The 13938-nt window shown below is 36.9% G+C and overlaps 2 protein-coding genes across 3 annotated transcripts; one reads left to right on the top strand and one right to left on the bottom strand.

The window, feature by feature from the left end:
- Positions 1 to 1778: 1778 nt before the first annotated feature.
- LOC107081909 (sialidase-4-like) lies at positions 1779 to 5719 on the bottom strand. The gene is made up of 4 exons (XM_015370261.1): positions 5655 to 5719; positions 4302 to 4532; positions 3859 to 4114; positions 1779 to 2940 (listed from the first exon to the last, which is right to left on the bottom strand). The coding sequence occupies exons 2-4, from the start codon at positions 4500 to 4502 to the stop codon at positions 1931 to 1933; spliced, it is 1467 nt and encodes a 488-aa protein (XP_015225747.1). The 5' UTR covers positions 4503 to 4532; positions 5655 to 5719; the 3' UTR covers positions 1779 to 1930.
- A 1843-nt stretch (positions 5720 to 7562) lies between these two features.
- Positions 7563 to 12236, top strand: wdr53 (WD repeat domain 53). 2 transcript variants are annotated; one of them, XM_015370227.1, is made up of 4 exons: positions 7563 to 7609; positions 9193 to 9682; positions 11005 to 11442; positions 11488 to 12234. In XM_015370227.1, exons 2-4 carry the CDS (start codon positions 9194 to 9196, stop codon positions 11668 to 11670), a joined length of 1110 nt encoding a protein of 369 aa, XP_015225713.1. In that variant the 5' UTR covers positions 7563 to 7609; position 9193; the 3' UTR covers positions 11671 to 12234. The 2 variants fall into 2 exon arrangements, with proteins under 2 accessions (XP_015225713.1, XP_015225712.1); XM_015370226.1 differs by having other exon boundaries at positions 11005 to 12236.
- Positions 12237 to 13938: the final 1702 nt, after the last annotated feature.

Below are 13938 nucleotides of genomic sequence, written 5' to 3'. Positions count from 1 at the left end.
AGCCACCGGCTGGCAATTTGGTACTCCCTAGTTAGACCGGTCTTAATGTAAAAAATACGTGCATTACAGCATCAAACAACAATGATTTTCTCATTTTCAGGAAGGCTTAAGACTTTAAAAATAAAGATGAATTCATCACTTTGACACACACTTGCAGTTTCATAGGATAAGTAGATTACTTTAACTTGTAATTTAAAAAAAATAGGCACATCACATTGCTTAGCCATTATAAAGTCTATGCAGTCTGTAAATCATGTCATATATTACATGATTTATATACATATGTATATACATGTACATTTTTCCTTAGCTCAGGTAACATTCTTTTGATGCCGTCTCTGGTTAAGAAGTAGGTTGATACGAGAAATGACATCAGAAGTACGACTTTTTTACCCCATGTGTTTGTGTTCATCTTGATGCACTGACTCCAGCCGCAGTCCACTTCTTGTGAAGCTCCCACACATTTTTGAATGGATTTCCCTTGATAATCCACTTAAAGCTAGTTAACACTATTGCAGCTTCTTCTACCTTCCACTATGTTTTCAGTTAATATCCTTGGATACTGAACTCAATAACCAGCTTCTTTAGCAATGGCCGTTTGATACTTACCTTCCTGTCTTCTAGACAACTGTCCTACCTGGGGACTGGTCAGTAGGAATGGATTGACAAATACTGGTTAAACCAGTGGTGTTGTTTGTTCTGCCCTGATCCAAACATTTCAAATTGTGAGCAGCTAAATTGAAGGAATTTAGCTGCTAAATTGAAAAACCAGAGAATATAGCTATTATAAAGCAGGATTATCTTCCTAGGTTATTTATTGTTTATAAGTTTATTGCTGGAAGAGAAAAAAAATGTATATTAAAAGTCAGTGAAGCAACAAGACTGGTTTTTACTCCAAGACTGCTCTGAAAGGTGGGGAGGATTGGGGGGAAAAAAAAGAAAAATAAACAAAAGTTGTAATTTTTCCTAAGCAAAAAAGAAGTGACAACATAATGGCAGAAAATAATCAAGTTTCAACAAATTTATTTGATAGAAGTTTTAATTGTTTTGATTATTTCATTTAAAATATGATTTCATTGAACATTGAAAAAATACTTCTCTGATTCCAACCTTTGAAAACTAACACAAAAAAAACATCTAACTTCTAAACATCTAAAAGAGCCTCTATATCCTTACAAAAAAAAAAACCTTGGTGAACCACTCAAACATAAGGCAAGGCTAATTTATTGATACAACACAATTCAAAGTGCTTTACATCCATAGCTTCTTAGCACTAAAAAAAAGAGACCTCTGTGGTTTTCCACACCTTTTTGCACCGGGTATGAGCTGTAATGATGGAGAGCATGGCCAAAGCATCTGTGCAATATAAGCAGGATGACCTTTTTTTTGTTTTAGCCTCTTAGTTTATGTAGCAGCAGGTCTGCTACATAAACTAAGAGGCTAAAACAAAAAAAAAAGCTAAAATACCAAGAAAGTGGAATCTTTGTCAATTAAACAATTAAATCAAAAGCTTAATTTATACAGGTACAGCCGGACCTTCTAAAGACCCGATAGTGCCGAAGTGGCCCGATATAAAAATTAACTTGTTTACCCTTTTCTATAGAAAAATTATTCCCTAATAATATTTTATATCCCAGTTAGAGGCCAACCTACAGTATTAGTTATTAGTCCAACTTTAAACATATTTAGTCCAATAAATTTCCTCCTGTTCTGATGGAATTCCTCCAACTTTCAGACTTGCTTTACTTTTAACCTAATAAACAACCCAAAACCTGGGCTTTCAAGTTTTACTAATTGCTCTGTTGCCTAAATACAGACTTTACTATTTGAATTCAGTTATATTATAATACAAACCACACCATCCATTTTTTCTTCTTTTATTAAAACTTATTTGTTATTAAAAGATAGGAAATTATATTATTAAAAACATTTAAGAAACAGAACAAATCTTCATCAGCTTGCTTTTCCTCCTCTTCTTAACATGAAGCATTGGGTGGGTGACTGATGAACTTGGAGGCTCATTTCTACCAGCGGCTTGATGAGTGTTATTTTCCTTGCTCTCACTTAGCTCTTTTTCCCCTGGGAGATTGTTTATCAGCTCATAGAGGCTGAATATGCTGAAGGAGATTTCATCGTATGCTGTTTTTGTTCCACACTCAAACAAGCAGCCAAACACCACAGTGGGGGGTTCTCCCGGTGAAGGCGACAGCTCTAGATAGGCCAGATCAGAGTAAGCGCTGGGGCCCTCGTAGATCACCCAGGGGCCACGCCAGCTGTCTGGATCTCTTGGAAACAGGCTGAGGAACACACCCAGATCTTTACGGGCAGTGGTTTGTGTCGGGTGGGAATAAACCACCCAGGTGGGAGTTAGGAAGTCTGGGGGGGTGCTGGGATAAAGTGCAGTTGGGATGTTTGGAGACCAGCGGCTGCTGTTTGTTGTTGGTAAATAAGATATCTGGTTTTGATCAGTGCAGACCACAAAGGGCGTCCAGTGTCTGCAAGAGGGTGTGTGACCAGTAAGAGTTTTATATAGATGTAAAGGAGCAGGAAATCCAACAACACTTCCATGACAACCGTTCCTAGGCTCCACCAAGCGTGGCACCAGCTGGCCCTGCTGAAATACAGCGCCATCATCCAGACTGACTGCCTGCACCCTGCATCCCAGAGGGCTGCGAGCGTTACAGTATAGCACGTTAGAGCCGTCCTCTTCATCCACAGACACCATCTGACACTCCACGCTCTCTGGAGCTGGGATGGCCTCACCAAAACGCCAGGTTCTTCCATGGGTGTCACTGTGAAAGCAGAAGGCACGAGGAGTGTTCAGGCAGAGCTGCCCGAAGCACTCTTTGCACTCAATGTGATAGGCATAGGCAGGGATGAGCAGGCGGCCCGACTTCAGCTGGATGCCGTGACCCGGGCCCAGAGCAAAGGTGGCCCAGCCTGTCAAAAAAGAGCAAATCAATACAACTTATACATACGGTCTTTAATGAAGTTAACTTGTATTGGACTGAGTCAACTTGGACTATTTTTAGAAAGCTGGTCAGTAGGAAATCATCAAGAAATTAACAAGTGGCCTCAGTGTTTGCAGAAGCTGCAACATTAACAAAGAGTTCCCCCAGCATGTTTTAATAGAAGAATTCCCTGTTTGATCCAGTATCCTCAGCCAGTTGCAGCAGCATCTGCCCTCCTGCATACAGACAGCCGCACCAACAGGTCAAAGGATAACTGACAGATAATGGTCCAATAGGACATTATTCAAAGATTTTATTTTGCTTCAGTCCTTCCAAGATATGCATAGAGACCATTAATTTGTATTTACACCAAACTCTCCCAGACACAAAGGGGGGAAAAAACAATGCAGGTCATATCCACTCCCTATGAGAGTGGTGACCATAAAGTGCAGATGTGTCTCGCTATCTGTGTTCAGACAATTATTCTCAAAGTGTTTATCACTCTTTATTTCAAAGCCCATTGGGTTTCACCCCCCTGTTCATCTTTGTCTGGATAATATAGCACCCTGCCAAAGTACTCATACTTTCAAAACCATATTTTGATCATATGTTTGGCCACCATAGGGAAGAAGCAAATAATACAATTTTACATAAGCTAACCTAAACTCAATCCACACTTTAATCCTTAACCGAACTGCCATCCCAAAAAAATAATAGATATATATAACAGAATAGAGTAGAATAGAAAATCTTTAATTTAACTTCCCATCTTCACATGTAAAAACAAAATAGAAAACTTTATTTTTTTGCTCTCTGCAACCCCCAAACCCTTCTTCTTAGTAAAGGTGCCCTCACCAATCACCCTCATGGACCATAACAATGAGGTTACAGGCTTTTTTTCAGTGACCTTTGATAGTGCTTCCTATGACTGTCTCAGTGAGGTCGGTGGCTTTACTCCAAGTGTCTCCACCATCAGTACTGGAGATGTAGCAAAGCCTGGTCACGTTGTCCCCGGTCACCAGCTGGTAGGACTCGGAGGTGTGGCCGAGGACAGCGATGAAGAACAGGAAGAGCAAACCAGTGAACTCGTCATACACGGGACATGGGTTCATGGACCTGTGACCAGGTAGGAAGGCTGTGCCAAGAACACGGATGTCCTTCCACTGCAGCAACAAAATAAACATAATCTTTAAAAAACTGACTTTCTTTGATATTTTATATATCTACCATTTTTTTTCTATCCTTACTTCATAAAATAATTTCAAATTAACAATAATGTCTTGTCCCTTAACTTTAAGTATCTTCTGAAATTTTTCAAATTAGGACAGAGTTGTACCACAGGTCACTGACCTCCACATAGTTCCTGTAGAAGGTGCCTTTCCTCATTACGAGAAGGTGAGCGTGAGAGTCTGATGGGCTTAGTCTCTCTTCACAGAAAGCCAGAAATGATCTGAAGCGCGGCAGGTACAACAAAGCCGGGACTCTGTAGGTCACTCCATTGGGCTGTTTGTGGAAAAGTACTGACCTGGCTGGGAAATAGGGGGACCTCATGCTGGCTCCTGGACGATTAGACTGATTAATCTGAAATTAAAGAGAATGAAGGTCCCCTTTAGAGAAGTTTTGAGAAAATCCAAACAAAAGAGCCACCCATACAACCATAAAAGCCAAAAGTTGTGTCCCTCTTACATTTTAAAGTGTATACCAAAAGCACACACACCCGTTAGAAATTGGACATGTTACACATTAAAACTACAAATTTAAATAAATTTGTTTTGAATTTTTTTTAATAAACCAATGCACATAATCATAATGTGTGAAGAAATGAATAAAAGGTGCGCATTTCAACTCTTAACCTTTAACTTTAAGGGCTGTGGTAATTTACAAAGATTATAGCCCAGCAAGCAACAACAGACACAAATGGACATTAATAGGCTGAAAATAGGCAGTTTAGACTAAAACTTATGCAAGACAATAATTTGTGTACGAGTACATCCAGTGAAAAAACATCCAGTGCTATGAAGGTCAATGTAATGATATATATATATATATATATATATATATATATATATATATATATATATATANTATATATATATATATATATATGGATGGATGGATGGATGGACAGATAGATTTAGAATAAAATGAAATTCCCAGCTAAAATACTTTAAGTTTATCAGTAGCAGATATCTAAGCTATTTACTGTTTCAAGAAAAAGTCAAATGGAGGAATTATCAGTGCAAAGGTTTGTCTGCTCCCAGTCTAAGCACTGCAAGGATACACTTTCTTCTGCCTAACAATCATTCTAGGCTTCAAACATCATACAGACTGAAAAAAAACAAAGGGTTAAAGAAAAGTTTGACTTATAATGCAAGTTTATATCTTATTTTAGACATGCATGCTACATTTAATTGAAAAAAAAAAACATTGATCCACATTGCTGGTGAAGGTTCTCAGTCATCCAGGTCATAGTCATTCCAAAAAAATTAAAAACAATCCACTGGACTTGGTTTCCTAGTTTGAAGATGGTTCACTTTCCAGCTTCAAACTTGGAAACCAAGTCCAGTGGATTGTTTTTAATTTTTTTGGAATCCATCCACATTCTTCATACATCCGCCACCATACAGTGCTCCATCTCCTGACAGAACCCTGCTCTTTTAAGAGTAAACTATGCACAGCATGTCCTAGAACAGAGATACTTACAGACCCAAAGCTGTGTGAAAACTGCTGGAGCTCTGTTAGGGTACACAGCACGTCTGAGGGCTTCACAGAATCATGAGTTTGTGTGTAGTTAGTTTGTGTCTGAAAGCAATTTTTGCTCCTCTGTGTTCACTATTCAGAGAGGCAGCATTGCATGCTGCTCACTGACCCAGAAATGAATACTCATCAGATCTACAGCAATAGATGAATCAGCGAGAGGGCAGCCATTGTAGAAAAGGAGGCCAGGTGGGGGTTGGGGTGAGGGAGAACCTTGAACAATAATGAAATGGTTTGCTTCCATCACATCCTACTGGCATCTATTTTCCTATAGCTGCAGTAAACATGGAAATAATTTTTTTTCCCCTCTCTCTCTATTGCATTTTTTTTTCATCATCATTTTCATCATCATTGGGTTCTGTGTGTTTCTCATGTAACTGCAAACACACTAATTACCCAAAACCCATACAGTACTGCATATATTGAAATTAAGCTAATGTGATTGTTAGAAGTCAGTGTACATTTTAAGCAAATCTGAAAGATGCTTTATTCTAACCTTATACATTAGAATTTATAAAGGGCTCTTAATACTGCATTTTGTATAAATGATGCAAAGTAAACCGGCTAGCTTTCCTTTGTCTAATAAACCATATTTCCATTGATTTGTATAAAAAAAAAGAGCAAAACACTTATAGAATAGTTATAAACACTTGAATTTATCATATTTTTTCAGTCTAAAAAATTAAGTGAACAGTCGCCAGGGATTTGAACTAAAATTATAATAATAAATAACAGAACAGAAGTAAAAATAGTAATAGTGAAATAGTAAACAGTAAAGCTACACATAGAATCAGGTAAAGGGATTACATAAATACTTTGAATTGTAGAGCATAAAGATAAAGTTTTAACAGCCTTTTTGTTATTGGAGGAGGACAATGTAGAAAAATAAATCATTGCTTCCTGTGAATAAGAGACACATGAGGGTTTAATCATAATAATTTTACCGTTGTGGATATAAAACTTGGCCAACAGTAGCAAAAGATTACATAAGAAGAAATGCTAAGAAAGTTATTTTTTTTTTATTTTGTAATTCCAAATAAAACAAATTTGTCATACATATTGCCCAGAATAAAGTGACAAATACCTTGCCATAGACGCCTGGTGTACTCACAGGACCAAAACAGGTGAGAAACAGACTCAAAGTAAATGTTGCAGACAGTGCAGGTGGTATCAATGTCCTTTTTATATTTAATCAAAAATGACTTTACTGGGTAACAGTGGTGAATAATCTTAAAGGAAACCTCTTTAACCTTGTTGAATAGGAAATATTTATTGGGCCACGTTTTGTTCCAGCATTCTTCTGAGATCAGACCAGACCAAACTGAAATTACACAAGGAACTGCAGTTTGCTTGGAATAAAGTTTTTTTTATATATATAACTTTATTTGAACAGTAACAATGACAAACTCAAACAATACAGTATAAAAAAATTACAACATATAATAGTCAATCATACCTCCTAACACTTTTCTTAATTTTTTTTTCTTTTCTTTCAATTCCAATGTAAGCAGATGTTTAGTTTGTACAATATACTTCAGAAAGAGAGGAAAAAAATCTATAATTACAAATGTCGAATATTACAGAATTATAATGAAAGATAAATGAAATAAATAAATAAATAAAAATAAAAAGCCAAGTAAGCATTATTCTTTAATTTGTACCGAGGGAAAAAAAATTATAGAGGTGATATGACAAACTTATTGCTTTTGGTTTCTGCATTTTGTCCAAGGAAAGATTTAGGAGGAGGATCTCCTGTTGCTTGGAATAAACTGCGAATATTTTCTTTTCAGGAGACTTTTATGGGCTTCCGTTTCGACGCATGGCTGTTATATTTGCGACGTCATCACTAGGCGCCTCTGCCCCACATGTTAGCATGCTAAAGCTTGGACCTCACCGCTAAGGTAATAAACACCTCCCTCTGGTTAATGCCAGATTTTTGCATGGTTGTTCTTTTTCTTTTCGCTGTCATCAAGCGAGCTGAGCGAAGATTAGCATGTTAGCATCTCCCCCAATGCTTAAGCTGAAAATTTGACTCTTTCTGTGTTTATAGAGTATTTCCAGAAGCATGTTGGGTTTTTTTTTTACCTGTGATTATGGAACATTGTTGGAGAGTCCAGCCAACAAATACAAGTTACTGTGAAAATTCTTTGTTGTGGATAAATTATAATCAACGTGGTGAAGGCTCATTAGTCAAAGTAAAAAAAAGAAAGCAGAACATAAACAGATTAAAAATTATACTGTTTACTACTGGTATGACTTGGATTCTAAACTATTTGCTCACCCACCTACAAATAATGTAAATATTGAAGTTATGACTGCTTAAAGTAAATTAATTGCATCAAATATGCCGTTATGCTCCTATATTTATGCATTTTATCTGGGGAAGTTGACATTCCACTTGCTGCTGGTTGTATTCATAATTTTTTATTGTTATTTAATAATGTAAAGATTAAAACACAACTTTTTTTGTCTGTTAATCAACTTTACCTCATTTTATTTCATAGCAAAATAAAACTCCAAATGTTAACTCAGGACATTTCAGCACACTGGCTGGTCCAAATAATGACTAATTATATGAACTGATTTGATCCAAAGCAAGTTAGAACAAGTTTATTGTTTGAAATTTTGGCACTATGTGGTGTTTTGGTGATATATTTGATTTTTGTTGTTGGGTAACTAACATTTTAACAGTTGTTGGTTTAAAAAATTCGTTGTTTCTTGTGCAGAAACATTCACACATTACTTCTACAAAAATAAATATTTATGATGATTAAATCATTGAAATAATACAATAGACATATTTAAGGGTTCAAAGAAACAATAAACTAGAAAGAAAATGCAATAAATCATTCTGTTTACATTTTATTTGGTTCTAAAAAAGAAATCAGAGCTGAACTATTCTGCATATAAAATCTATCCTGTCTTTATTGGGTTTAGAGTAGGCCTGAAACAATGATGAGGATTTATCCTGATTAATCGTTTGAAATAGTCAACTAATTTGTTAACTGGTGTATAGTGAATCTAAAACATGCTTTTAGCGGACAGAGCAACCTGCTTAGAGCAGTAATTATACCAAAGTTGTAAAAAATTTTTAAATATTTTGCATTTAAGTTTTAAAAAAAAACGTTTTCGTCCTTCAATATGCTCTATCCGGAACTCCTCAAGTGGAAACATTTTAGTTTCACTTGGTTAAAATTTTCAAAAAGTCTTCTTAAAGGAACTTTGTCTAATCAATTGTTAATCGATTTATCAAAAAAATAATCAACAGATTCATCGATCTGCAAAATAATCGTTAGTTGCAGCCCTCGTGTAGAGCCAAGTTCTCAACTTCTGATTTTATTGATAGGATGGGATACTCTGACATTACTGTCAGCTGTGTTTGAAATATTGTGATGTTTCATCTGTAATCAAAGATTAACGGCAATGTTTAAACACACATGACTGTTCCAAACTCATCAAGTTATCTCTCCTGTCTTTGGGTCAGTATGGGCAGCTTGTGGTCGGAGGGCCACTCCTCTTCCATCCTCTGTGTTGATTGGTCTCCGGGTCCAACGGGTTTGGTTGCCTCAGGTGCAGAGGGAGGAGAGTTGACGGTTTGGACTCATGAAGGCGTCATCCTCGGCCGTCTTGTTCTGCCTGGACAGGAGGACGTTACCAGTGCCACGTTCTCACCTGCTGGCTCTGCCAACCTGTATGTATCGCATGGAGACGCAGTGAGCGTGTTCGACCCCAGGAACCTGAAGGCTCCAGTGGAGGATTTTCAGAGTGCAGGAGAGGAGGAGATCAATGCGTTGGCTCTGAATGAGACCGGTTCGTCTTTGGCTGTGGCTGATGACTCTGGGGCGGTGAGGATTCTTGAGATTCCAGGTGGGAAAGTATGTCGGAGTCTGCGTAGACACACTAACATCTGCTCCTCCGTGGCTTTCCGACCTCAAAGACCCAATAACCTTGTTTCTGTTGGACTGGACATGCAGGTGAGGGAAGAAGATTCCAGAATGTTTATATATAGTGTCTTATAGCAGTTTTATCATGTAACAACCCCCAGCTTTAATATGTGTTGGGAAGATTTTATCTTTGCCTGGATTTTATTTGGTTAAATGAGAAATAAGTGTGTTTGTTGAGTGTTTGAATGTGAATGAGCCTGAAAGTGTGAGGTTGTTGGAGAACAACCGATGCAGGTTTCTAAACGCCAATACTAATTATTGTGTGTTCTGCTCATAATATTGGACTGATTCTTAGAGCTGTTTTTTTTTTTTTTTTTTTTTTTTTTTTTTTTTACATCATGTAAATGTTAAAACTGACACTAAGAACAATCAAAAAAATATTTTAATATTAATTAATATATTATATGGTATGGTGTGAATTTTGTTCTATTATTGTTGGAAGTAATTTAATATTAATTACTTTTGTAAAACGTAATTTTTGAAGATTTTTTTAAAACCTTTTTTTTTTTCACATTCTCTTCACTTCGAGCCCCCATAAAAGATTTTGCTAATTCACATGCAGACCGGTAGAAATGCAGCTTCGCCCCTCACTCCAAAAGAAAGCCAGCCTCCAGAAGTAGAGAGAATGTAATCTGTAAAAGACAATTTGAAAATTCTTAAACTCATTCTGAAAAACAGAAAAAAAAAAATTGAAATGGCAAAATGTTAAAAATAAATAATCAAAAAAAAAATTGTGTTGAAACAATTAATCAGATTAGTGGATTATTAAAATAATGGATTTCTAGACAGGAGCAGAGCAGTAATTACACCAAAATTGTAATAAAAAAATAACATTTTGCATTTAATATAAAAAAAACTTTTTTGTCCACCACTAAGCTCTATTCAGAACTACTTAAGTGCCTTGTTCTTTAAGGAAACTTTTGTCGGACTATTATTTAAAAAAAAAAAAAAAATGTACAAATTATTCAATTAGCAAAATAATAATTCTTTACTGCCCTATTGTAAAGTAATTCAGTAATAGTCGAAGAAAGAAATCAGCAAAGTTGCTCTTAAAAAGCTTTTTTTTTTTTTTTTTTTTTTTCTGTGTAATTTCTTTTTTTTTTTTATAGAATTCAGTTAAAACATGTCCTTTGCTTGCAACAGTAGAACAAATTTCACAGCATAGGATAGCAAATGGAGGGAGCAGTGATGCTTAAATGTGATCTCGATGTACGGTTGCTATTTATACTAATGTATCGGCCAATGCTGATCCTTGGGAAAAAATATCAGCCTTCTAGTGTATTGGTCTGTCTCTAGTTAGAGTGGTGTGAACAGTAAGAGGAAAGCAACATCACTTTATTTTGCTCTTCAAGGTGATTCTATGGGGGCTTCAGAAGACCCGCCCACTTTGGACCCTCAACCTCCAGGATATGGCAGAAGAAGAAGACGACCATCAGCAGCAGCGTCCAGGTCAGCTTTTCAACCCTCCTCTCGCTCACTGTGTTTCCGTGTCGAGCTGCGGGAACATTTTGGGCTGCGCTGCGGAGGACGGCCGCGTCCATCTGATGCGGATTGGCAGTGGCTCTAAACTCGAACAGCAGGGGGCGGTAAAGGCACACACTCAGGGGGCCTCACAGGCACATTTTATTCCTTTTTTGTCCCACCCTTACTGGATGGTGACTGGGGGAAACGATGGCCGTGTGGCCCTGTGGGACCTCAGTAAGCACCCGGTGGTGGCTCCAGAGGGGAAAGCACAGGCGGCAGCACCTCAGAGGCGGAGAGGAAAGAGCGGCGGACGGAGAAGAGAGCAGGCTCTGGATAAATCCAAGCCAAAGGAGAAATCAGAGAAGGCGGAGGCTGAGGAAGACGATGCTGCAGCTGAGAAGCAGCAGGAGGAGCAAAAGTCTGGACCCAAACTAAGCATCAGTCATGGGGACAAAGTAAACTGGCTGTGCCCTGCTGTGCTGAAAGGAGAACCCAGTGTAATAGTTGCTGATCAGAGCACCAATCTAACCGTCTACCCTCTCTCTCAGCTTTAAAGTCAAACATTTCACTTCTTTTTTTTTTTTTGTTTGACTTCCAAGGGTTTTTGGGTTGAGGACTGGTCTGCTCTGCTTTATTAAAACTGTATAAAACAAACCCAACATTTTTATGTCTCTAAATAATATTTAACATTATGCATAACACTTTTATGCATGTGTGTGGGCTTGTAGAAAATGTTCTCCTTTGAAATAAACTTATAGTTTGCCATAAATGTCTTTGTTTTATTGAGTGGAAGACCACTTCTGACTCCAGTTATATGCATTAAATGTTTGTCTGCAGCTCCATGTTTTAGAGTGGAATAAAACAGAGTGATGGACACCAGATGTTAGACCAGATGTTAGAATGAAAACTACTACAGATGACGATTGAAAACAGGGACATTATACAGGCACATATCTGAAATGTTTCAGTTTTCACCATGACCTCAGCTCCAGAGCGCTGGTGCTGTTTTAGGAATGAATGCAAAGCAGCAATTTGTTGACTGGCACTAGGCAAACTAGCAGTTTTTTCCATCAAATTGTATATTTTCTCCTCAATATATATTGCAGCTTCTTATAAAAGGCCCTAAAATAAATTCAGCTTTGATTACTGTAGAATAATCTTTCTGCCTTTAACTTGAATGTATTTTGTGGAAAAGAAAAATATATTTTCTGACAGTGTTAGTAACCGCGCTCTCTGTTGCCAATGCCACAAAATAAATAATTTGAATGTTGAAAATGCTTAATATTTAATTTCAGGAAGTTAACGCCTTTATTTCCGGTCATTTTGATGATAGCAGCTCACTTCACTTCATCCACCCCCCCTCTGTGAATATACGGGGATACAGCTTTCTGTAAACAACCAGCTTCATAACCTTTGGTGATTTGTCCTGCTTCTAAATTCTGAAAATAGACCATTATTTAGAAAATCTGCACTATTGAATACATAATGACAAATTTTATTTTGTAAAAGTGCTGCTTAAAACCTAAAAAGTTTTTAGATTTGTTGAAAAAGGTGTGACACCATGAGTTTCTAAAATCGAACATTTTCCACATCTGATTTTCTGAGCTTTTCATTTTCAGTAGTCTTGATTGTATGCAATAAAAGTTTGATATATTTTATAGTGTAAGTCTATACTTACTACGGAAGAGGATTAGGGCCACTGGAAAAAAAAAAAGTTAACTGCTTTTTTTATTTTATTTTAGTTTAGTATGGCAAAAAAGTCCGAATTCTGACTTTAATCTCAGAATTCTGACTGAATTCTGACAATAAAAAAGTCAGAATTCTTAGAAAAAAAAGTCAGAATTCTGACATTTTTTCCCATACTAAACTGAAATAAAATTTAAAAATCAGTAAACGTTTTTTTTTTTTTTTTTCCAGTGGCCCTAATCCTCTTCCGTAACTTACTATAACTTCATGAAATGATAAAAAGTGTTGAAGTTTTGTTTTTGTAATACCTTTCACCATATTTTTGTAACTTTTTTTTTTTCTTTCCATTTTTGGATCGTCACGTCAGGATGCCAGTTCTATGTCTGGTGCTTTTGCAGGGCAGGGAAGAGACCATTCTAACTGTGGTTATGGGGTCCTTTGTTTAGAAACCAAAACTCTGGCATATTTTCTGCAGAAATAACTACAATTTAGTGAGTTACTTACCTTCACATTTGAAAATGTTTATTTTAAAAGCTGCAATGTAAAAAGGTTCCTGCATCACATTCTCTTGGTGTGTAAATGCTAGAGGAAGTGTGATTCTTGCTCTGCCTTTTTGTCAAAGTTTCAGTTTTAAGTTATTGGGCTTTATGCACAACTCCACTACTTCCTTATCTTAAGGCAGCTCTTTTCTTTCTGGTCTTTCATTACTTGAACTGATTAATCCACCTGTGTCTGGCCATGGCACCACACATACACACCTGGAAGAAAAATAATAGCTAGCGGGGCGAGCACGTAGGACGGCCTTATGTAAACATATCACCAGAATGATTGAAAATTTCAGGACCACTTATTTAGATGATCCATCTGGAAATAAAAGATCGTCCGTTATATGTTTAATTCTGTTAGGGTGGACAGGTTATGTTTAAGGGTCTCCAAACTTAAGGAAAGCACGCCTGTGGTTTAGCCCAGATGTCCTATTAATACCACAAGGAAACAGGAAGCATGGATCACTAATTAATAGATTAGTTTACTTTAAAATGTTTAAGTTACAGAAATGCTTTATTTAACAGTGTTGGTTTTTCCTGCTGCAATAAACTCTTCTTTAAAGCTAAACATTGTGTCTATTCTATTAACCA

This window comes from Cyprinodon variegatus, unplaced genomic scaffold, assembly GCF_000732505.1.
Source record: "Cyprinodon variegatus isolate N-32 unplaced genomic scaffold, C_variegatus-1.0 Scaffold44, whole genome shotgun sequence".
NCBI lineage: Eukaryota > Metazoa > Chordata > Actinopteri > Cyprinodontiformes > Cyprinodontidae > Cyprinodon > Cyprinodon variegatus.
This window is presented reverse-complemented; position numbering and strand designations above follow the sequence as displayed.

What these genes read in the sequence shown, in the direction of transcription:
- LOC107081909 (XM_015370261.1), bottom strand. Translation starts at nt 4,502, where the DNA reads ATGAGGTCCCCCTATTTCCCAGCCAGGTCAGTACTTTTCCACAAACAG. An exon ending in TCTACAGGAACTATGTGGAG is followed by an intron (nt 4,115 to 4,301) that starts GTCAGTGACCTG and finishes TTGTTGCTGCAG; the next exon opens with TGGAAGGACATCCGTGTTCT. An exon ending in CATAGGAAGCACTATCAAAG is followed by an intron (nt 2,941 to 3,858) that starts GTCACTGAAAAA and finishes CTTTTTTGACAG; the next exon opens with GCTGGGCCACCTTTGCTCTG.
- wdr53 (XM_015370226.1), top strand. Translation starts at nt 9,194, where the DNA reads ATGGGCAGCTTGTGGTCGGAGGGCCACTCCTCTTCCATCCTCTGTGTT. An exon ending in CTGTTGGACTGGACATGCAG is followed by an intron (nt 9,683 to 11,004) that starts GTGAGGGAAGAA and finishes TTGCTCTTCAAG; the next exon opens with GTGATTCTATGGGGGCTTCA.